The sequence below is a fragment of the Polyodon spathula genome, chromosome 19 (assembly GCF_017654505.1).
Source record: "Polyodon spathula isolate WHYD16114869_AA chromosome 19, ASM1765450v1, whole genome shotgun sequence".
Classification (NCBI taxonomy): domain Eukaryota; kingdom Metazoa; phylum Chordata; class Actinopteri; order Acipenseriformes; family Polyodontidae; genus Polyodon; species Polyodon spathula.
Genome location: NC_054552.1, coordinates 28,672,527 through 28,696,981, shown reverse-complemented (window position 1 = coordinate 28,696,981; position 24,455 = coordinate 28,672,527). Strand labels below are relative to the sequence as shown.

The following is a 24,455-nucleotide window of genomic DNA, read 5'->3' as shown; positions in this document are numbered from 1 at the left end:
TCAGTACCTTCACTGCTAATAACAAGACCTATTAAATCATTTTTGTTGGATTGGCACACATTTTGTGAATTCTTACATGCCTGTGTCAGGATGTGAGTGGTGTGGGGAAGAACATAATGTCCAAACAGAGGTGTAAATAATTGCTCACCCTCTACTATCAGTGGTATTGGGGACTTGAATCAGGTACTTCACATCCCAAACAAAACAGTAACTGCAGCTCAGAGCACCTTCAAAATGCTCTGTTGGGGAAAAACAAGTGGTGCCTTTGAACGCTAATAAACAACTGCTTCTGCATATATTGCTGTGCAGAGATGTGTATCTTCAGAAAATTGACCTTAACGTTAGTGGCACAGACATACATCGGGCCTGTGCTCATCTCCGTGAACCCTTTCAAACAGATGCCTTACTTTGGAGAAAAAGAAGTGGAAATGTACCAGGGAGCGGTGAGTAGAGTTCAGAACTGTTTTAAAGAATGTTCTGCCTATTCCTGCGGGGAAAAGGCAGGAATAAGCTTCAGATGTAAAGCCTGGGCACGCAGCTGGGTTGTCTTTTACCTGTACTTGTGATTTTTTTTTTTTTTTTTTTAATTAAACTGGATGCCAGGAAGGGACACAATGTTAAAATTACTTCTTCTACAGAACTCCTGGCTCTCAGTCCTTCACATTGACCAGAACAGCTAATTGGCTCAAAGGAAAGGAAATATCATTCACATCTATTACAGCTTGTACTGAAGACCTCGGAAGCTCCCTAACAGTTCTTATGTCGCATCTTTTCTGATCCCAGAAGACCCCTGTTATCAGAAAGCATATGTGTCTAGCTGTTGAATCCTGGGGAAGCTGCCTGCTGCTGGCTCTTATTGTTTTGTTTGTGCTGCCAAGACCTAAACTGTTGAATTACAGGCTTTTGTCCTAATAGTTATTTATTTTTTTGTACATTATTTTCATTTTCTGTTTTTTGTCTTTTAGGCCCCGTATGAGAATCCTCCTCACATCTATGCACTAGCGGACAACATGTACAGAAACATGATAATTGACAGAGAAAACCAGTGTGTCATCATCAGGTAATTGGAGTCCACTCCTTCTGGGTAGTCAGAACTGGGTGTTGTATAAGGAGCAGCCCATGAAAGTAAATGTTAATATGCTTAAGGGATCACAAGCAGATTATCTCTTATTGTTGTCTCATGTGTCCCTTGATATGCACTGATTTTTATATCAGTGAGATCCTCACAAACACATACGATGTGCAGCGTTGTTTTCTTTTCTTTATTATGCACATCCAGTTTCACAATAGAGTAATGACCTGAACTTCCTGCAACTGTCTCATTAGAAACCAAGATACAGAGTTTCCACTGGTATTAATCACACAGCATCACCCACAAGGGATGGAATGTCATCACAGTGAATGTATAGGAACCCAGTGTAATCACTGACATTCTAACGGCTTATGAATAAGGAATAATTAGGCTCTTGTAACATTTTTACTAAGCATTTACCCCAGTGCTGTGATTGCACCATTTTAGTCTAAATGGAAAAGTGGAACTTTTAATAAAATCTTCAGAAAATTCATTCGAGGGCCCTGATGCTCACCATTGTTATCTGTTACGTGCATTTACATTTCGTCAGAATGGTAAAATAGACACTGTGTCATCAAACAGATTTCTTACGATAAATGTCCTTTGTTATGTTTGTCTGTAGTTCTTGCTCTGCAGCAATACGTCATTGTTTCATGTGGTGCATCGCAGCTGCTGTTTCTATGTTTCAATGGTTCTTCTTGTGATGTGCAGCATGTTTGCTCCACAATATGGATGGGACAACAGCATTGTTCTGAAGATTTATATAAAACAAAAAAAGAACATCCTTCAGAGAAAAGAAAACCAGAAGCCAATATAAAATAAAAATAAAAAAGCAACTTTCTGCTCAAGTTTCGCTGACATTTCTTGAATTACAATGACATTGCTGATTATGCAGTTGGGATTTTAGTGTGTGTGTGTGTGTGTGTGTGTGTGTGTCATTATATATATATATATATATATATATATATATATATATATATATATATATATATATATATATATATCTACACACACAGTACTGTGCAAAAGTTTTAGGCAGGTGTGAAAAAATGCTGTAAAGTAAGAATGCTTTCAAAAATAGACATGTTAATAGATTATATTTATCAATTAACTAAATGCAAAGTGAGTGAACAGAAGAAAAATCTAAATCAAATCCATATTTGGTGTGACAACCCTTTGCCTTCAAAACAGCATCAATTCTTCTAGGTACGCTTGCACACAGTTTTTGAAGGAACTCGGCAGGTAGGTTGGCCCAAACATCTTGGAGAACTAACCACAGTTCTTCTGTGGATTTAGGCAGCCTCAGTTGCTTCTCTCTCTTCATGTAATCCCAGACAGACTTGATGATGTTGAGATCAGGGCTCTGTGGGGGCCATACCATCACTTCCAGGACTCCTTGTTCTTCTTTACGCTGAAGATAGTTCTTAATGACTTTCGCTGTATGTTTGGGGTCGTTGTCATGCTGCAGAATAAATTTGGGGCCAATCAGATGCCTCCCTGATGGTATTGCATGATGGATAAGTATCTGCCTGTACTTCTCAGCATTGAGGAGACCATTAATTCTGACCAAATCCCCAACTCCATTTGCAGAAATGCAGCCCCAAACTTGCAAGGAACCTCCACCATGCTTCACTGTTGCCTGCAGACACTCATTCGTGTACCGCTCTCCAGCCCTTCGGCAAACAAACTGCCTTCTGCTACAGCCAAATATTTCAAATTTTGACTCGTAAGTCCAGAGCACCTGCTGCCATTTTTCTGCACCCCAGTTCCTGTGTTTTCATGCATAGTTGAGTCGCTTGGCCTTGTTTCCACATCGGAGGTATGGCTTTTTGGCTGCAAGTCTTCCATGAAGGCCACTTCTGACCAGACTTCTCCGGACAGTAGATGGGTGTACCAGGGTCCCACTGTTTTCTGCCAATTCTGAGCTGATGGCATTGCTGGACATCTTCCGATTGCGAAGGGAAGTAAGCATGATGTGTCTTTCATCTGCTGCAGTAAGTTTCCTTGGCTGACCACTGCGTCTACGGTCCTCAACGTTGCCCGTTTCTTTGTGCTTCTTCAAAAGAGCTTGGACAACACATCTGGAAACCCCTGTCTGCCTTGAAATTTCTGCCTGGGAGAGACCTTGCTGATGCAGTATAACTACCTTGTGTCTTGTTGCTGTGCTCAGTCTTGCCATGGTGTATGACTTTTGACAGTAAACTGTCTTCAGCAACCTCACCTTGTTAGCTGAGTTTGGCTGTTCCTCACCCAGTTTTATTCCTCCTACACAGCTGTTTCTGTTTCAGTTAATGATTGTGTTTCAACCTACATATTGAATTGATGATCATTAGCACCTTTTTGGTATAATTGTTTAATCATACACCTGACTATATGCCTACAAAATCCCTGACTTTGTGCAAGTGTACCTAGAAGAATTGATGCTGTTTTGAAGGCAAAGGGTGGTCACACCAAATATGGATTTGATTTAGATTTTTCTTCTGTTCACTCACTTTGCATTTAGTTAATTGATAAATATCATCTATTAACATGCCTATTTTTGAAAGCATTCTTACTTTACAGCATTTTTTCACACCTGCCTAAAACTTTTGCACAGTACTGTGTGTGTATATATATATATATTGACACACACACACATAAAAAAAAAAAAATATATATATATATATATATATATATATATATATATATATATATATATATATATATATATATATATATATATATATATATATATATCTCCCTTACAGCAAGGCATATGGCAGATAACCAGCAGTCTCGCCGCTGGGAAGATCTACAGACTGAATTGCTTTGACATTTGGGTTTGATTTGCACAAGAGAAAGTCATGGCTTGGATTGCTGATTGTTACAGAGTATTTAATTTCACAAAGTTGTGCTAGAGAATGAGAGACCACCCACTGAGAGCTAATGTGTAGCTTCAAGGCCACAGTGGAAGTCCAATACAGAATGGTGCAGATGTATAATTCTAGTGCTGTTGCATGAGGAAGCTTATTCAGCTGCAGTTACAGATATGGGTTATTAGAAGGGTGCTAAGATAAACTGATGCCTCAGTCTTATCTTCCAGGAGGTGATGTGGCTTGGTGCTCAGAGCTTACCTTGTGATGAATCGGTCCTAATTCAGCAGTTTTACTTGTTATTGCAGAGCAAGCAGTTGTCGGTAGAGTATCCTGCATAAAAAGAATGGACATGGCATAGTGATGAAGCAGATTAGCAAAACAAAGCTGCCCATGCTGCTGCCCAGGATGCGGTCAGTATAGCGAAGCCCGTATAGTGAGGCCCTCTGTGAAATTAACAATTTGAGAAGGTTGACAGAGTTCTGTTTGTTTTTTTTCTTGTTAACGTTTGGTTGTTTTTTCTGCATTTCATGCTTAGGATTGGGTTTAAAAACACATTTCTAACCCACATGATCTCCCTGTTTCAGTCAAATTTCCAGACATAGGAGCACCGCACATAATGGCACACTGCATAACCCTGTGGTGCCAAAATGCTTAATTCTGTTCTGTCCTTAATTGAAAAAGCAATGAATACAGCCACTCTGGAGACTTGTATTTTAATGACATAAAATACATAAATAACACTTCTCATTAAGAAACTGGGCTTTAACAGACTGGAGGATCTCAAACTACAGAGTCCAAGTAAAGCTTGCCAGTGACTGCCATCTGATTCTGAGTTATTTCCCACAATTTTCTGCTTGGCAGTATCTAAAGATACCACAGCATGATATTCATTGGAAAGTCCCGTCTCCTCCCCCCCACTTGTAAATCTGACACTTGCCTTTTTTAAGTTTCTTGAGAAACCGAGCATTTCCTTGGAACACAGTCGTAAACTAATTGCTTTTAAAAAAATACAATGGAGATATTTCCATGGAGAACGGAAACGCCCTTCTGACAAACCAAACTTCATCATGATTAGCTAGCCAGTTTAATTATTCTAATTTGAGCTATATCTTTTAATAGTGTAGGGTGCTGTAAGACGCAATCTGGTTTTTAGACCAATCAAGGTTAGAGCATCCAGAAAGCCCATGATTGGGCAGCCGTTCTGACCTCTCTTAGGGTCGAGATCGGCTTCTATTACCCTTTTGTCTCAGTTCTTTCTGATTCTGAAAGATCTTGAAGATGAATTTTGATCCAGGGAGTGCTGCATTGTTGCAGTAAGTAGATGACATACCTGTCCAGGCCTGACAGGAAGTAAACAACGTGTCTGCTGTATGACTACTGTGTAATCGTAAAGTCTACCACGTTAACCACCTCTGCACTGTCGTAAAAACAGAACCATTAACTCCGCTTCCAAATCTCACGAAACAAACCACTCTGTTTTTTTTGCGGGTTTTTATTTGTACAGGGAGCACAAACAACTTGGTCCGTTTATTCCAGTGACTGACTACTGAGTAGCAGAACAAGAGCTCTTAACAGGCAGCTAATTGGCTAAATTAAGAATAGTAGTACTAACAGCTTTTCTGCTGTTTATACACATAGGCACTTTCAGCCTGTATTCATTATCTATTGAAGCAGTTTGAAATGTATGTAAATATATGGGATAGTTAAATCTATCTAGTTTACTACAGTTATAGTGTAGACACTTTTAAAAGGGAGATATCAGTGTATATAGAAAGTAGTAATGAATTGGAATACATGGTGGATATGTGGTCATTGTTTAGAAGTCTGATTAACTAAAACATGATGTGGGGGGAGTTGGGGGTCATTGCTCAGGAGCAGATAACATTGGTGTTCTCTGTGTGTTACCCTTTTTTCTCTTAACGGAAGTTATTGACGTCTCTAGGATACAGCATCACTATGATGACTTGCTTATCTTTATGTTGGGCTGTAATTCTTCTTTTTGACGTCAGAACCAAATTCACCACTTACCAACACTGCCTCTTCAGCAACAAGTGCATGGGCAAATTGTCTGAAAGAAGTCTAACCTCAAGTAACAACTTGGCTGCAGCTAGGATCGTTTGTTCTAAACAATATGTTGTTTGTTTTTGTACTGTTCTGTTCTTGTTCAAGAAGGACCCTCGATGTCTGCAGGTTACTCAGCTCTGTGTTTTGAAGTAATCTTTTTTTAGGAATATTTTTAACTTTTAAAATGACCATGCCAAAACTTTAAAAAAGCGTTCTGTTTGTAATAAATGATTCGGAAGCAAAGTGCTAAGGAAATGCCAGTACAGGAAAGTGGTAGAACATGCCCCATGTCCCACTGACCTGTTTTTATCTTCCTTTTCTTCCAGCGGTGAAAGCGGGGCTGGAAAGACTGTGGCTGCCAAGTATATCATGAGCTACATCTCCAGAGTTTCAGGTGGTGGGCCCAAAGTTCAGGTAAGACTCCCTTTGCTGCCTTCCTAATTGCACCAGCGTCCTTTGAAGCGACCTTGTGTTTTGCTTGTTTGCTTGTTTGTTTATAACCTGGAAAGCTCACAACAAAGGAAAGCAACACTGCTCTGTTTGATTTGGCACTCTAGAGATTAGGGAGTCTTTTAGGACTCTAAATTGATTTGTTGTTTATAAACGGTTAACCTTGACCTCTTACCAATTGCTTTTAACCTTCTATAACTCTACTCTCAGTTTTGGAAAATGTCCACATTACTGTAAAAAGCTTCTGTTAATTTGAATGTGCGCCAAAGAGTTTAAAAAAAAAAAAAAAAAAAAAAAAAAAGTCTTCAGCTATTGTTGGCATGTGGACTGCTGGAGAAGAGATCAATGGCACCCTGTTCACTGCCATAGTCGCCCATCGGGACCCATGCACACATTTCACTTCAGGGTTTTGTCTATTGTCTTCCCTGCCTGCACTGTTCAAGTGCTGGGCCCCCGTTCGGACACCGTTCTCAGTTCTACAGACCAGATACCCTGTCCAAATTAGTGCTGCCTGATGGATTGAGCCCTTTTTGAAGCTGTTAAGATTTTATAATCAGTCGGAGCACGCTGGCTCCAAACTGATCAGCAACTTTGAAAGTTTTACATTTGTGCTCTCTCTTCCTCCGAAAATTGCCTTTCTGTTTATTACACTAATAGTACAGTATAAGTAACTGTGTGGGGGTGACACACTAGCATTGGGACAAAATTTGGTGGCGGTTAATGTACAGATATGCACTGTATAGCTATACACCTGCTGAGAACAACCTGTGTCACTGTAGTTTGAAAGACAAAACAAATTAACATTAGTAAAAAAAAAAAAAAAAAAAAAACATTTTTTCAAAAACACTCATAAGAAACTATTTTATTTTATGGGGGGGGGGGGGGGGGGGTGTTGCCAGTGCTCTCTTCTGTTCCTCTTGCCTGTAATATAACTGCTAATTTTGTATAATAATATGAACAACCCATTCCATTGTAGGGCTTCCTATTGACTCAGTGTCACATTGTTTAGTTCCTCAAGTATATTTTAGAAGTTGCAATGGCTATGATAGTCATTTATCTTTTATATTGGAAAATTGTCATCACATGTACACTTGTGATCTTCAAGAAGCCTCACAGCATGGTCAGCACTATTAGTAAGATGTTTGCTACAGGTTTCATTGGTTTAGGCCAATGATATTTGCTCCACGAAAAGTTTCTTATTGAACATAGAACACTATAGCTGCAAATCAATTCAAAAGCGGGGATTAACGCCGATATGCTGGTGGCTGCCAAGCTATATCTAAGGCTAAATATTATTTGAAATGTGACACAATGTTCCTGTATTCACTTGTTATGAAATATAATATAAAGAAACCTTGGGCTGATTTGAAATGAGTAAGGCCAAGTCTATCGCAATAATGAATTCCAGACCGGAGCTTTGCTAAGACGGTATATAATCAGTGAGTCATACTAGATATGTAACGATATACAATGGCGTGTTCTTGCTCTCTCTGTGTTACAGTAACCCCTCTCCCTCTCTTCTCCCACTGCAGCATGTGAAGGACATTATTCTCCAGTCTAACCCTTTGCTGGAGGCCTTCGGCAATGCAAAGACAGTGAGAAACAACAACTCTAGCAGATTTGTGAGTGTTCCATGTTTGTTTTGTGTGTGTGTTGGTAATGTCCTGTTTGCACTGTCTCATCCTGTGGCTTTGGCGGCAAGGTGAGGGGGGGGGGGGGGGGGGGGGGGTTCAGATGCTTTCATGTTTGACTTGCATTTCTGTTTGAGTTTGAATTTGGTTTCCATTATGTACAATCTGTAAAGTTATGCTCTTGAAATGTAACCAGAGTAAATGGGCAAGAGTTCATGTTTCCTTTTTTGAAGGCTTGTGGCTAAAAAAGGGAATGGTTTGGCCTCCTCCTTCCCAGGCTCTCCAAGTTCTTTAATAAACTGCGCAATAAAAAGAAAATCACATTTGTTTGAGAGTACAATCGTATTGTTTTTTTATTCCGAGTCATGGAAACTTGTTTAAAATAACCCTGATGTGAAACCTGAGACCTCCTGGCTCCCTCTCCTAAATGGATGTAGACCAATAGCTTCTCTCTTCTCATCTGATAAGCTTGCAGCTTGTTCTCTTTGCTGTCATTGAAATTTCATAGTTAAAGAATTTCATCTTAAAAAAAAAACCCTGTTTGAATAACATTGTTGTACAGAGAATAATATTTCAGTCATCCTGCTGGGGGACAGAATAACCCTGTTTTAATCTGATAGTGACTGTAGAGAGGCTAACATTGGGATTTAAGTTTAGACCAGATTTGTAGATGGTCGTGGAAGTTTCTGGAGCGTTTTGATCTGTTGAATTAATTTTGATTGTCACACAGTAGCATGGGACATCATGTAACTATACCTGTAGCATGATAAATCCGTCCATGATAAATGATCCAAGCATTTTTTACACTTCTAAAATTTGACTGTTATACTGTGGTAAAAGCAGATCAAAGTGTATTTAAGCATGGTGAAAGCACAGGTTATTAAAAGTAATGCCCAGGATTTTAAGAAGGAATTAGCATTCCTGCTCTTTTCTGTGAAGCAGTGGCACGATGCAGATGAATTGGGTGCAGAGATAAACAGTGACAGCTGCATGCTTGTAGTCCAGGGAGGGCTGTTTTTTTTTCTTTCAATCAATCTTTATTTTATATAGCGCCTTTCAAAGCACTTTACAAGATGCAGTAACAAGAAGAAAATCCATAATACTTTAAATACAGAGAAATACATGATACATGATATGCATGGTTCAGATGCCCTCTAGTATAAAAGCATTGCTCCTTGTCACAGGGAAAGTACTTTGAAATCCAGTTCAGCCCAGGAGGAGAGCCAGATGGTGGTAAAATCTCCAACTTCCTGTTGGAAAAATCCAGAGTTGTTATGAGGAATCCTGGTGAGCGCAGCTTCCATATATTTTACCAGGTAAGAAACCAGGGTTCTGTGAAATGAATCTTTCTCATCCCTGCTTTTATATTATTGACATTATTGAGGTTCCTGGACATTTAATTTACATTTTATATATATTCATATATATTTATGAAATAGAGACAAAGCCAATTTAATTTTACACCGCCTCACTACTTGATGAAATGTTCCTGTATAACTGAGTGAGGTAGTATTTCTATTAAACTGCAACATGTTACCTCTGGCTATTGACTCTCTGTTTGTGTAATGCAGTTAATTGAAGGGGCCAGTGCTGAACAGAAAAGCAGTCTTGGAATCACCAGCTTGGATTACTACTATTACCTCAATCAGTCTGGGTCCTACACGGTCGACGACATTAACGACAAGAGTGACTTCCACGAGACTCTGGTAAGTGCTGTGTGGGGTGTGTAATGTCTTGGTCTTCAGTGACTATCATAGAATAACTTAAAATCTAAAGGGGTGCTCTTTTATAAAATATAGTAAAAGCATAGCAATGTAAAACTCAATGAAAGCATGGCAAAGCATAGGGAAGCATTGTAAAGCACACAGAGGTATGATAAAGCATAGGGAAGCATTGTAAAGCACACAGAGGTATGATAAAGCATAGGGAAGCATTGTAAAGCACACAGAGGTATGATAAAGCATAGGGAAGCATTGTAAAGCACACAGAGGTATGATAAAGCATAGGGAAGCATTGTAAAGCACAGAGAGGTATGATAAAGCATAGGGAAGCATTGTAAAGCACACAGAGGTATGATAAAGCATAGGGAAGCATTGTAAAGCACACAGAGGTATGATAAAGCATAGGGAAGCATTGTAAAGCACACAGAGGTATGATAAAGCATAGGGAAGCATTGTAAAGCACACAGAGGTATGATAAAGCATAGGGAAGCATTGTAAAGCACACAGAGGTATGATAAAGCATAGGGAAGCATTGTAAAGCACAGAGAGGTATGGTAAAGCATAGGGAAGCATTGTAAAGCACAGAGAGGTATGGTAAAGCATAGGGAAGCATTGTAAAGCACACAGAGGTATGGTAAAGCATAGGGAAGCATTGTAAAGCACAGAGAGGTATGATAAAGCATAGGGAAGCATTGTAAAGCACACAGAGGTATGGTAAAGCATAGGGAAGCATTGTAAAGCACAGAGAGGTATGGTAAAGCATAGGGAAGCATTGTAAAGCACACAGAGGTATGATAAAGCATAGGGAAGCATTGTAAAGCACACAGAGGTATGATAAAGCATAGGGAAGCATTGTAAAGCACACAGAGGTATGATAAAGCATAGGGAAGCATTGTAAAGCACAGAGAGGTAAAACTTAAAACTTGTATCTCCTTACGTTAAACAAGTTCAGTGCGAGCGCAGTGGGGGTGTCTGCTCTGAGTGCGAGCGCAGTGGGGGTGTCTGCTCTGAGTGCGAGCGCAGTGGGGGTGTCTGCTCTGAGTGCGAGCGCAGTGGGGGTGTCTGCTCTGAGTGCGAGCGCAGTGGGGGTGTCTGCTCTGAGTGCGAGCGCAGTGGGGGTGTCTGCTCTGAGTGCGAGCGCAGTGGGGGTGTCTGCTCTGAGTGCGAGCGCAGTGTGGGGTGTCTGCTCTGAGTGCGAGCGCAGTTTGGGTGTCTGCTCTGAGTGCGAGCGCAGTGGGGGTGTCTGCTCTGAGTGCGAGCGCAGTGGGGGTGTCTGCTCTGAGTGCGAGCGCTGTGTGGATGTCTGCCCTGTGCGAGTGCAGTGGGAATGCCCACTGACTCTGGCTTCCCCTCTCCTGCAGCATGCCATGAATGTGATCGGGATCTTTGCTGAGGAGCGGGCGCTGGTCTTGCAGATCGTGGCTGGGGTCCTGCACCTGGGGAACATCAGCTTCAAAGAGGCTGGCAACTATGCAGCTGTGGAGAGCGAAGAGTGTGCGTAACCCTTTCATTACCGCTATAGAACCAGGAAGCACTGCCGCCTTGCTGTAACACTGAGCTGCTTGCCTGTGCAATCATAAGAATTCAGTCCTACACAATCCTCAGGGTGTCATCCAGACCCAGAAGAGACTGCAAGGAATAGTTACCAGCGGGGGAATCCAAATCCTATCTCAACAGCAAGTTCCCAGTGTGGCTTGGGGATTGTGTTTCTGTGTACAGTGTGTACAGATCAGCTCGCTGTTTCCTTTACTAATTCATCATTTCCCAATCTGAATGTCCTATGAAGCTTTCTCAGAGAAAAGAACAGCATGGTTTGGCATTTGAAAGTAACTATAAGCAGTGAACATTCATTAGCAATACTGTATGCATTTTAGAGTTTTTAATTTTTGTTGCATAGCAAAGTATCCAGTGACTTCATAGTGCATGCCAGGAGCTTGTTTGAAAGTGGCAAATACATTTTAGGGGAATGTTGCTTTTTATAATCAGTGTCTGTCTACAACCAATGTAAATGAGGTAATTTCTGTTACAAAGTGGTTGCAATATGACCTGTATAAACAAATGACCATTTATAGGTAGAGAGTACAGGCTAAGTGATTTCATGGGGTGTGGCTCTGCAGTTCATGAGTCTTGTATATAAAAAAATAAATTAATAATTATCAAGGAGTTTTCTTTAAGCTCTGATTCCTCCCTGCCACACTGCACTTGTATGGCGATAACTACTGTTTGCACATGGTGTATTTTTAAAGCAGTTCCAGGATTTGTGGTCATGTGCTTGATAAGAGGAGCACAGTGCTTTGTTTTGCATCATTGTTTGTTATGAGTAGAGTTGAATCAATGAAGCCCTGTTGTTGTCGGCATGTTTCTAGCTGATTACCAGATTAGTGTGTCTTATATTTGTTTTGCAATGAAAAATTACTACAGCTGGGATTAAACAGGTTTCTGTAGTTCTGTAGCCAGACTTTGGAGTTTGAATGACCATATCGAGCATATGCATTTCTTAAAGCACAGGGCTCCCTACTTGCCTGCCTGCCTGCCTGCCTGCTTCTCTTGGCACTAGTGGATCAGAGCATTCCCTGGTCATAAGCTTTATTTATGTATTTATTTAATAAATAAATAAAATGGGGATTAGTTAAGCAGTCTAATTTACAAGGCTTACAAAGCTTGACCCTTTTTTTTGACCAGAAACTTGATCACCGGTCAGTCGATGGCACAGTTGCATGTCATTCGCTGTCCGATAGTGTCCTAACACCCTGTGCTGTGTCTCCACAGTCCTGGCTTTCCCTGCCTTCCTGCTGGGAATCGACCAGAGCAGGCTGAAGGAGAAGCTGACCAGCAGGAAGATGGACGGCAAGTGGGGTGGGAAGTCGGAGACCATCAACGTGACTCTTAATGTGGAGCAGGCCTGTTACACCAGGGACGCCTTGTCCAAAGCTCTCCACTCTCGAGTCTTCGACTACCTGGTCGACGTAAGTGAACAGTTCCCATCTCTTGCCTTCCGCATTGTGTGCCATACCTTTGTAATGCTCTATCACAGTACTGCAATGAAATAATACTGCAGTACTATTGCAAAGACACTGTGTCCAAAAAAATATATGAAGTAACAGATCAAGTGTTAACATCTGGCTAACAGGTTCGACCAAGGCAATGGAAGCCTGGCTGAACTGATTACAAATGAATGACAGGTAGTGTCGGCGTCCAAGACGTTTTAAAAGAGCCAATGTCAGCAGCCTTTTATATAGTGAGAACATACACAGTGTGAGCTGAATATCACATTGCAGTAGGGCTTCAAGAAAGGAATGATAAGAAATGGTATGCACTGCTTTTGTACAGCATATACAAATGAAATTCAGAGTTATACAAGATTGCACCCTCTCTGATGTATATCATATTTTTCTATATGTAAATATTTATATATTTTCAGCTGAGTACAAATGATGGTTTTAGTTTTGGGGAACCCTTTTGTTATAAACTCAATTAATAACAGTGTAATACAATTAGTAATTGCCATTTTTAATTCATATGAAGAAAACTTCTTGACACGTGAACCGCCACAGTGCTGGCAATGCGAATAAATGGGTGCAGTGCTTCAATGTGCTGTGTTTGTTTTTCAGTCCATAAACAAAGCGATGGAGAAGGACCATGAAGAGTATAACACAGGGGTGTTGGATATTTATGGGTTTGAGATTTTCCAGGTAAGGCTTCTCAATTTGGAATGCATGTCAGAGGACTGTAGGGCTTCTGTCAGTATTGTTTATGTATCTGAATCCCTGTGCAGTGATATTTTAACTCTAGAACAATATACAATGAAAAATATGCATACAAGTACAAAAAAGGTTTCTATTATCTACATAAATACATAAATACATAAAATCAAAGATATGGCATAGAATAAATATTATTTTTAAAAATCCATGACCAGTGTGGTTTGCAGTCAATTGCATTCTAATTATGAGACCTCTCCGGGATACTGGTTTGAAATTGGTGGAAAAAGGAGGGAGAGACATTTCAAAGATAAAACAATGTGAGTCTGTGTTCTTCAACCTAGTCCCAATCCTTTAGTTCCAGACAGATTAGACGTGGTCTATTTATCTAGTAATTTATTATCTTGAATCAGGATTCTAGTTTACTCTGGTTTATTCTGGGGTCTCTGTACTAAAAGCAACTTGGTTTAAAAAAAACTCTGAACAGATTTAGTGCTTCAGTTATGGTGCCTGTATTCAGAACAGGAGCCTGGCAATTACTGTTGCGTGTTTTTCTCAGTTTCAAAAAAGGAAGACATATGAAGCATTTGCACTGAAGGCTTTATAATACATAGCCTGTGAACTCACAGCTTTCAATGTAAAGGGTCACAAACGTACCATGGCGAGGTCTGACAGCATCGATCTGATCCACAGTATTGTCTGTGCACCAAGGATGTGTCAATCTTTCCTCTCCATACCTCAATATCAATCTTCTTTTTGTGGTGTAAACCAAAATCCTAAACCGGGGATCCGGCTTAAACCTCAATAATTCCCTCTTACACTAATGAACATTCATTCAGACTGACGGGTGTGTTGCTGTTTGTGCCTTGAAGCGGATGACCAGTGTTAAAGCTGGTGCATTAGCTAATAGGAAGAATCTGTCAGTGCTGCTGGTAACTCCCAAACACTTTTTATCCACATGAAATGCCACATCCCAGCATTGTAAAGGAAGCTGAAGTTTAGATTAGACTGTACCATGTGTAGGTCTCAGGTTAGAGCAATGCTCCCCATCAGCATTGTTTCCCTTCACAAAGACAATATGACTTGTAGATAACCTCTGTATAAACACTGAGAACACAGGAAACACAAAGATCTCCATATTCACCAGAGGACTTGTCTGCCACCTGTTAGTGACTCGCTTAGACTGTAAATGTCTTTCATTTCTCAAAAATGTTAGCAAGTTTTCATAAGAATGTTGTTTGAGTGAGCTGGAGGTATGTAAATATGTGGGTTTTTTTTTTGTTTTATTTATTTTTTTACTGTATGTAAGCTAGGTTTGCTTCTGTTGTATTTAAAATGTTATTTCCCCTTACTTACCCTTATAATTACAGAAAAATGGCTTTGAACAGTTTTGCATCAACTTTGTGAATGAAAAACTCCAACAGATTTTCATTGAGCTCACACTGAAAGCTGAACAGGTATGGTTTTGGTGTAACTTATATTTTCCAACAGTTGACATACTATTTGCAGGTACTGCTATTTTATTAAAAAAAAGCAAGCAGCACATTTTTTTTTCCCCAAATGCAGATCTATTCAGTTATTTGTACTCTTCATGGATTATTGAACTGTCCAGCAGGCAGCTTTGTCTAGTTCACTATATGTACATTCACATTTTTTGCTGCCAAACTGAGTCTAGAGGGTGGGGTTGAAAGATGGAACTCCTAATTGCTGAAATATCTCCCTACAGGAAGAATACGTCCAGGAAGGCATTAGATGGACTTCAATAGATTACTTCAACAACAAAATTGTGTGCGACCTGATAGAAAGCAAAGTCGTAAGTATTGTACTTTGTGTGAGATCTCTGTGCTAGACTTGGGTACAATGAGATAAAGGGAGCTGGGATTCTCAGACCTCTTCATGGTCTCTTTACAGTGCATAAATCCTGTTGTGTCCCACAGTTGCATTTCTTCCCATGACGTTTAGCCAAAGGTTTGCACGTGCTTCAGCTTTATCTGTGCTGATAGAAGTGGCAATGAAAATCGTCTATGAAATTTAAAAAATAACTCAATTGATTTAGTTCTTTCTCAGTCTTGTATTTCAGGTTTTTCTGAATGCATATTTATAGTCTTTTTACAGAGCAAATGAACTGTGAAAAATGTGGACTGACCTTTCAAACAGCTGGGGGAATTATTATTTTTTTTATCCGATAAGGCATCAGCTGTTGTTTTTCACATGCATAATTAAGTAAAATGAAGGTGGCAACTCCCTTGCAAAACACACTGCTTGTCCTGCACATTCCAGCCTTAGGGATAGGCTCAGTGGCTAATTACTCAGAAGATTAAAAAACATCAATATTAGATTAGAAAGTCAGCCTTCTTATACTTATCTAGGAAGATATTTGAGGCTGTGTGTCATTCAACTCCTGAAGGACCAGGCATTTTTAGCTCTAGCATTAGATCCGAAAAAATGGCTAGTCCAAGGAAAATGCGTCGTTCCAAAATAATACCAAAGTAGAATGCTTAAGGATCAAAATGCAGTAGAAAAGAAAATATTTGTAGATGCCACTTAAGACACTTGCTGTGGTAGGAGTCCCTCATCTTCAATGACATTATGGTGGTCTTGCCAAGAACCAGCCCAGTGCTGCAGTGTTGTGCCTGGTGCCGGTCTAGCACCCTACAAGCTTGTATTTTATTTGAAACTTTATATTGTCTCTTAATTACACTCTAATAACACAGTAATTGTAACAATCCCATGCAACTATATGCTTACTTAAAACAAACAAAAAAAAAAACGTCTTTTGGCAATAAATTGAATCTATACAGATATTTGTAATGCAATTCCTATTTACCTACTTGTGCCGTTTTAGTATAATTGCAGATGCTTCCCTCTGGTTTCGCAGGCCCTTGGATTATGTAGTGCCGGGTCAAAGTTGGCCTTTCCAGGCCTTGTTTTTGTTCCAACCTTGTTCTAAATTGTTCAATTGAACCAATGAAATCTCCATTAAGAGCCTGAATTATATAATGTTATATGTTAAACCTGGAGTGGAATGCCCCTCCAAGACAGTGATTGGGCATCTCTGATCTAGTGTTACCCTTGGTAAGGTAATCCTAGATTTGTGCTGATCGGGGTCTATGGAACCAGTCTATAATATAAAGTGTATGGATTTCCTCGTCTCCTGGTTTCCCTCAGAACCCCCCTGGTATTATGAGCATCTTGGATGACGTCTGTGCCACCATGCACGCCGTGGGAGAGGGAGCGGACCAGACACTGCTGCAGAAACTGCGCATGGCGATCGGGACTCACGAGCACTTCAACAGCTGGAACCAGGGATTCATCATTCACCACTATGCAGGCAAGGTAAACGAGCACAGCAAGCACAAAGACCTGTCTGTGAGAATCCTGGGGAGCGATCTCTGCCATGGAACTGCATAGCACAAGGCTTCTCTTCTGGGTCACAGTCATCTTAAGAATTATATTCAATCCTAACCCTGACCCCAGCAGCGCCTTTTAGCTTGGAGGTACCTGCTTGGTTATTTTGCATTTACAGATTTGCTCATATATTAAAAGAAAAGAAAAATATCACTGCTGTTTAATACTGTATCATTCAAAGGAAATGACCTGAGGTTTAGACCAATCAATGTAAAGAGAACGTAGCAGTTTGTTACTTATTAGAGGTGAGAGTCAGTCCATGTATTATGTACGTATGTCACACTTGTGTGTTTTGCATATATCTAACTGTTTGTCCAGTTATGTGTGAAACTTGCTCAAGACCCATTTTTATTGTATCACAATTTGGGATACATGGAGGCTGTTTTTTCTATATGTCCTGATTTTCTTTCTTTATCTCATTTTAGTGTTGTGTATTTCTAGAGAAGCGATGGTCCAATTGTGAAGAAAGCTCTTCATCTCGTTACCAACCCTCTTGTTTTATTAACACCTGCGTCTCTCATTCTAGGTCTCGTACGATGTGGAGGGATTCTGTGAAAGAAATCGTGACGTCCTGTTCTCTGACCTCATAGAGCTCATGCAAAGCAGTGAAATGTAGGTGACAAAGTCCTGGTTTCAATTTCTAGCATGCCACAAAACTCAACCGTACATGTAAATGAGGGGGTTTAAATTTGCATTAAATGCTAGTTGATTTGAAGCTCGGTGCAGACTGCTGTGGAGCCACAGAGACGGGAGTGTGGGTCGTTCTGATATTGAACCAGCTCTACCTATTGACTGTTCAGCATGTCCATATGGGATAGCTGGATGACAGACTGCCCCAGAGCTGCATTGTTAGCATGCCTCAACTTTGACCTGGAGACACTACCCTCCTGCAGGGGTGTGAGGGAAGCCCTGTCTCTATTCTAATGCATCGTGACGTCTCTATTAAGCTGAGACTGCCATCTGTACAAACTTGCTGCGATTTATTGTTGTCGTGGGGCTCCATTTAACAGGCGCACGCGTTAGCTGAGCCTCGGCAGGCTGCAGAGGTGAGAGATGACAGGGCATTTGCCTGGTGCTCTCTCTCAAACTCTTTGTCAAGTTCACTTAAAACAAATGTGAAATAAAATCAAATTAGACAGCCCAGTCTTGTTAATTTTAAATCTTTGTTTAAAATATGTTTTAAATGAATGATTGAATGATTTTTCATCTCCATCATCATAATGGCATGTTTCTCCTTTCAGCACAGTGCATCACTGATTCCTGCTTTTGTCTGGCCTGCTGGACCTTCTTTAATCGTGAGCTGCTGTTTTTGTTTCCTTGTTTCCTCAGACCTTTCATTCGGGCCTTGTTTTCGGAAAACCTGCAAGCAGAGAAGAAAGGGCGCCCAACCACCGCAGGCAGCAAAATCAAGGTGATTACCCTGTGAGGGCACGCTTTTTAAATCTGCCCAGGCCTGTCTTCAGTCTGGCACCAAGTGAAACTGTAGAATGCCAGGGCTGTCGAGCAGGTGCAGGCCCAGGCAAAAAATGCATTTCTCATTGACTTCATTGTTGTAGCTGGGAGCATTTGTGCTTTGAGCCCTCAGTGTAAGACATTATTGTTTTGTTAAACAGGCATAGCTTAGTCACTACTGCAGGACTGAAAACCGATACCAGCGAATTAGAAATTGCCCAACAAAAAAAGCAAGAAAATGGATGTGAAGTTTTGAGAACAGAAAATAGAACTTCATAAAATAAATAAACGTCTTATCTTAGGGTAGAGCCGCAGTTTCTAAATTGTTTAGGGTTAATGTCAGTTATTATCTAGACCTCTGTTGCCAGAAACGGCACCCACCCCCTGTTCAGGGACACTGGGAGATGCTAAAGCTTGTCTCCAAGGTGATTTTATTCCTGTGTTTCCCATATGAATGACTAACCCAGAGGGGGGGGGGACAGTTATAAGGATGAACTTGCACCATGCACTCACATTTCTGAAACTCGTAATAGACATTTAGCCATTGTAATGTTGACCACAGCTTCAATTGCCTTTGATATGCTTCTACCCCGGTTTACACAGTGTCTACCTGTGTCTATGCCACTTGATGGGCTGATATAATGTAAACATTTTAAAACTAGTAAGAAACCACCTGTATAATCTCTTCTAATGTTGTTCCAGAAACAAGCCAACGACCTTGTGAGTACTTTGATGAAATGCACCCCTCATTACATCCGCTGTATCAAACCCAATGAAACCAAGAGGCCAAAAGACTGGGAGGAGAGCAGGTAAAATGTGCAATAATTGAGAAAGTACATGCCCTGATGAAAAATGTCAAACACGTAATTGTTTTTCCTCCTGTTACCTTTTGTTTTTCTAAGAGCCAGCTAAGGTACACTGTGTACTAATTTGCTATTCTGCATTGTTCAGATCCTACTCATTTTCCTGTTGTGCGCCACAAAAGTGAAACAGACAGACTTCAAGAGAAATAAGAACTGTAATACAACAGCTTTCCCAGAGGAAGTGTGTGTTTGAAAACTGCATCCAAGTTTTCTTTTAGTTTGTTTTGGAAATGGATCCGCACCGTTTAAGTCCCGTAAGCATTTTCCACAACATTGCTTACTGAGCTGAGAAACATTTCTATGTACTGGCAGGTTGGTTTTACTGATTCATGATCTAAAACTGTCCTCTTGCAAAGTGAGCGTATACTGTATATTAACTCTATAGGTTCACTTATTTTAAGGACTAAAGAGAATGTATCTATTAAGCTCTTGTTTTCCTGGTTTACTTCTAGAGTGAAGCATCAAGTGGAGTATTTGGGCCTGAAAGAAAACATCAGAGTGCGAAGAGCTGGCTATGCCTACAGACGAATCTTCAGGAAATTTTTAAACAGGTATGACCCTGAGAATCGGCTTTAAAAAAACAAGGCAGACACATGGCAAGCGTCCTCAAAATGCAATCTAGAAAAATGCTTCCACTTTTTTTTTGTTTTTGTTTTTTTAGACCATGTCTAATGTGTGTATTTTAAGGGTATGTGTACAGTGCAATGTATACTTTGTGTGCACATATAGTAAAGTCTATATACTGGGTTACTTAGGAGACATGCAAACAGGACCTGGTGTTATTACTGTTCAACTTGTTTGAGAGCAGAATTGAAATTGGTGCTGCTTTTTTTGTGACTTCGTGGAGGATATTGGCTTTCAGTTGCTCAATAGTTCACTACAGTTGCCTGACTGTATAAAGTTTGCTGTGTATGTACCCTAGTCTACTTCACTAAGCACTCCTTTTTTGGGATTCAGTCCTCATATAGACCAGACCCTCTCCCCCATAGCCAGGCTTCGGCTTACTACAGGCTCATTTAAACTGGGAGTCGGTGCAGCATGATGCATGGGAATAGATCAAGAGAAGACTGTTTCTGTTCAGCACAGAGGCCATTCTGATTCCTACACAGTCCAGCCTCTCTTCTCTCACCAGGATGAGGACAGGGTTGTCAGTTTGAGATGACCAGGAAGTGCACACTGCTTTTGTTTTTGTTGGCCGGCTTCTGGGAACAGCCTGTTTGAGGGAGGAGTGAATAGGCCTATTGGAGAGTGAGGGTGGGGAGTGAGTGAGGCAGAGACTTAGGCCTGTGTGGTTCTGAAGTCACTCTTCAGCACTTCCCTAGAGAGGAAAGGAGAGAGGGCTCCACCCCTGCTGCCCTCGTCTGACTGACTCTCTCTAGCTGGAATATTCAAATACCAGACATAACTCGAGCAGTGCTTCCTGTATTACCACAGCCTTACTGCTTCACAGCCTGCATAGGTCCCTCCCTCTGTCTCCCCCTTGAATCTAACCTCCCCTTTCCTCTATTTAAAGACTGGTGTGGTGAAATTAAGTAAATGCTGAAATCACTTTGTTCCCAGTTCTCTACCCACTGAGCTATAAGGAACCTCAATTTCATTTCTCCAGAATCTGGAAACTAGTGCCCTAAGCCTGACTGAGTGTGACAGTAATTCTTTCAAACACTATCAGGTATGCTATTCTCACCAAAGAATCGTGGCCGACGTGGAGAGGGGATGAGAAGCAGGGGGTCATGCACCTGCTCCGCTCTGTCAACATGGACGCAGACCAGTTCCAGCTGGGCCGAACCAAAGTGTTCATCAAGGCCCCCGAGTCGGTAAGTTGGTGTGCGCGTCAGTAGTGTTTCTCTGTGACTGCTATTTTTTGGCATACAGTGCCACCAGATGGCCAAATGCTGTTGTTGCTGCATCTTAAACTTTAAAATTGAATCTGCACATTTAGTCATTCAACAGTGTGCCAAAGGGATGTGAAGCGACAGGATAAATAAGAACTGATACCCCACCCCCACGAGGGGTGATTTGTACAGGTGTCATCCCCTACATAGAACATACAGCCCAAAACTTTGCTTCTTCGCTCTCGCCCATTTTGCATGAAAGTATATTTCTAATACAGTCAGGAACCCCTTACACCCAGCCTATGAGGTTAGCATGAATAACTGTGGTCCAGTCAAATGGGAAATTACACTTCTAAGCTTAAAGTGCGGCTTGTAGCTGTTTCAAAGAACTTACTGTGTAAGAAGGTACTGTACAGTATGTGGGGTCATGAGCAGAAAGCTGACCCGGTAAATAGGACCCCTGGTTGGAAATAAACTGTGATATTGTAGAGAGTGCTGTAGACACTGAGGCTGCAGTTTGCAATGAAAGCTGCTTTTTGTGGCCTCTGAAGACCTGATTACCTCAGTTGTTTACATTTCCAGCACCTGAATAAACCGCTGTGCCCCGTGAATGCCAGGGATTACAGGGTGGTGTGAAAATGCTAAGCTTGCTCAACTTCCAACCCTTCCTATTTTAGATACAGTCCTGTTTTTGAGCCATGTAGCTTCTTACAATATAGCGGATTCCTCGAGATACAACACAAGTTGCTAAAAATAAGACTTCATTCTGAATTAGGAATTCTGGCACGAACAGTGTTTTTGATTTCAGGAAAAATAAACTGTTGTAAATCCAGCTCTCATGTCGCTCTTAATAGATCTTCCTGCCTTTCAAAGTTATTTTTATGTAGTAGATGAACCATTAAATACGTAATCTTAACTTGCAGGTTCATTCCCAAAGATCGCAATTCACGACCGCTGTGGTTTTCTGCTAGTCCTCAGCTGGAAATTGGACAGGATGTTTAGTCTCTTTTGAAAGGGTGATTTTTCTGCTGTGTTAGCAAGTTGCTGCAGGAAATAACAGGGTGCTGGCAAATGCCAGCGGGTCTCCCTCTGAGGCAGCCAGGCTGGGGAAGCTGCTCGGGCTACTGCCCAAGAAGCTTCTGACTTGGGGCAGGAACACACTCTGCCCGCTTAGAGGCTGCACTTGTTTAAGTAAACCTTAGGTCAACAGTTAATGTGTTCAGTGTCTTTCAGCAGGCAGTTTATTGGCTTATTCTGCATAGCTTGACCTTTCCCATTGCATTAAAACAAACAAACAAAAAAAAAGAATAGAATCTCATTTGCTTCCAAAGGTCAGGTGTTTGTCAGCACTGGCTTACAATAATTTGACTTCTTCCTTTTAAACTAATGTCAGTTTGTAGAATACAGATCAGTGCATGGGGTGACATTTATATCTGTTACTGAAATTAATTAAGTCATTAAGGATTTGAGATGCATCCCCTGTTTGTGGAAAAGTATCTGAGTTTCAAAGCTCTCTGCTTGCAGCTGTTTTTGCTTGAAGAGACGAGGGAGAGGAAATACGATGGCTACGCTCGAGCGATCCAGAAAGCTTGGAGGAAATACACAGCGAGAAAGAAATACGTGCAAATGAGAGAAGAAGGTACTGCTACTGCAGAACTCATACAGGCTTCGTAGCTTCTTTACAGACTGTGAGCACCTTCAATGTCAAAAATCCATTGGGATGTGAAAGTGTGATACAGGAGAAAGTCTTCTGTACCAGGTGTCAATGTAAAGTAATGCAACATATTCTCTGATGTAAGGATACTGCACTGCGGTACATTCTGCTAAAATGGCCTTTAATGAAGAGCACACCTTACAGTAAAAATAGGGATGACAGTGTGATATCTGCAAATCCATTATAAAACCAGGAATGGATCAAACTGTTACACAGTGGGAGTCTTATCCGTGAATACATACGTTTTTTAAACACCTAGTTTCCTGTTTTCCTGCCCAGCCTCCGATTTGCTGCTGAATCGTAAGGAGAGACGGAGACACAGCATCAACAGGAACTTCGTCGGTGATTACATTGGGATCGATGACAGGCCAGAGCTCCGTCAGTTCCTGGCCAAGAGGGAGAAGATTGACTTCGCTGACAAAGTCACAAAATACGACCGCAGGTTCAAGGTATGCAACAAGCAACACTGTGGAATAGAATAGCTGGTTAATTTGTCCAGTACCGAAGTTCATTTTCAGGCAGCAGACCTGATGACAACTTTGTTGCGAAAGCATTTCTGTCATTTAGCTGATTAATTATTTCTTGAACATTAATAACAGATTCAAAAAAGCACAGGAGGTTCTGAAGATAAAGATAACTTTTTTTTTTTTTTTTTTTTTGTTATTTAGGCGTTTGATATATTAAACTTAGAACACACCTGGAGACATATCTAACTTGTCTAAGCAAATTCTCCTAAGTATTAACAGCAGTGTTCCTTTTTAGATTGCTTTTTGAAGTAGCCCACAAAGCATGTGTTGTTTTTGTTTTTTTTGTTTTTTAAATCAGCTGCGATTTCTAATCGAAGCAATACCACACCCAAGAGTGATTTCCTGAGAGGGAGGTCTGTTTAATATGGCTGTTAGACATTGAAACCTGAATTGCTGCTTTTAAAACGATGCTTTCTCATGTTCAGTTTTAAAGTAGACAAGAAGCAGCTCCTATATAGCTGATACTTTCACTACCAATAGCAGTAATTAGTAGGGCGTTGTTCTCTCCGAGTCGCTCTGTGCCTTCTTGAATGCCGTTCCCATGTGGGAGTATGGTCTGGCAGGTATGCGGTTTTCAACACTACATGTTAGGGTTATATAGTACTATACAAACCTGCTTCCCTTGGTTTCCAGGATATAAAGAGAGACCTTATCCTGACTCCCAAGAGTGTTTACCTTATCGGCCGAGAGAAGGTCAAACAGGGTCCTGACAAAGGCCTAGTGATGGAGGTGCTGAAAAGGAGGATTGAAGTGGAGAAGATCCTGGCAGTGTCTCTCAGGTAAGCACTGGAACTACCAGCTGGAACATTTAGACTATCAGCCAGAACCTTTTAAAGTAGGTAATTAGCGAGGTGCTACGCACACACACACGCACACACCTGAAAATTTGGATTCTGAGTGATGATTGCTGACATTCATATAGTATGAAGAACAAGACATTCTTAGCATCCAGCATCTTAAATCAAGAAAACAAATCTCCCTGATCGTGCCGCAGTAACAGGCTCTGTGTGGAATAAGTTACTAAATGAAATTGGTTAATTCATTTAAATGCCAGCAGATAGTATAACACATCATTTACATAAGACTGTTTAGTATTGAGGCGCGGGTCTGTGCAGTTCCAGCAGCCTCGTTCTGATCTTCCTCTTGTTCCCTCTCCCATCTGTGG

General features: G+C 40.9%; 1 protein-coding gene across 2 annotated transcripts in view; it reads left to right on the top strand.

Annotated features, from left to right (window-relative positions):
• LOC121294512 (unconventional myosin-Ie-like) overlaps positions 1 to 24,455 on the top strand; it is a 50,941-nt gene that overhangs the window by 17,973 nt on the left and 8,513 nt on the right. For both annotated transcript variants that reach the window (XM_041218297.1, XM_041218296.1), the window contains exons 3-22: positions 354 to 443; positions 966 to 1,060; positions 6,318 to 6,405; positions 7,974 to 8,063; positions 9,257 to 9,388; positions 9,644 to 9,778; positions 11,155 to 11,287; positions 12,563 to 12,759; positions 13,405 to 13,485; positions 14,865 to 14,951; positions 15,221 to 15,307; positions 16,663 to 16,830; positions 17,429 to 17,514; positions 18,232 to 18,313; positions 19,057 to 19,163; positions 19,670 to 19,768; positions 20,887 to 21,031; positions 22,574 to 22,688; positions 23,043 to 23,212; positions 23,924 to 24,069. In XM_041218297.1, the coding sequence (XP_041074231.1) occupies positions 354 to 443; positions 966 to 1,060; positions 6,318 to 6,405; positions 7,974 to 8,063; positions 9,257 to 9,388; positions 9,644 to 9,778; positions 11,155 to 11,287; positions 12,563 to 12,759; positions 13,405 to 13,485; positions 14,865 to 14,951; positions 15,221 to 15,307; positions 16,663 to 16,830; positions 17,429 to 17,514; positions 18,232 to 18,313; positions 19,057 to 19,163; positions 19,670 to 19,768; positions 20,887 to 21,031; positions 22,574 to 22,688; positions 23,043 to 23,212; positions 23,924 to 24,069 (2,333 nt within the window). The remainder of the gene's footprint in view (positions 1 to 353; positions 444 to 965; positions 1,061 to 6,317; positions 6,406 to 7,973; positions 8,064 to 9,256; positions 9,389 to 9,643; positions 9,779 to 11,154; positions 11,288 to 12,562; positions 12,760 to 13,404; positions 13,486 to 14,864; positions 14,952 to 15,220; positions 15,308 to 16,662; positions 16,831 to 17,428; positions 17,515 to 18,231; positions 18,314 to 19,056; positions 19,164 to 19,669; positions 19,769 to 20,886; positions 21,032 to 22,573; positions 22,689 to 23,042; positions 23,213 to 23,923; positions 24,070 to 24,455) is intronic.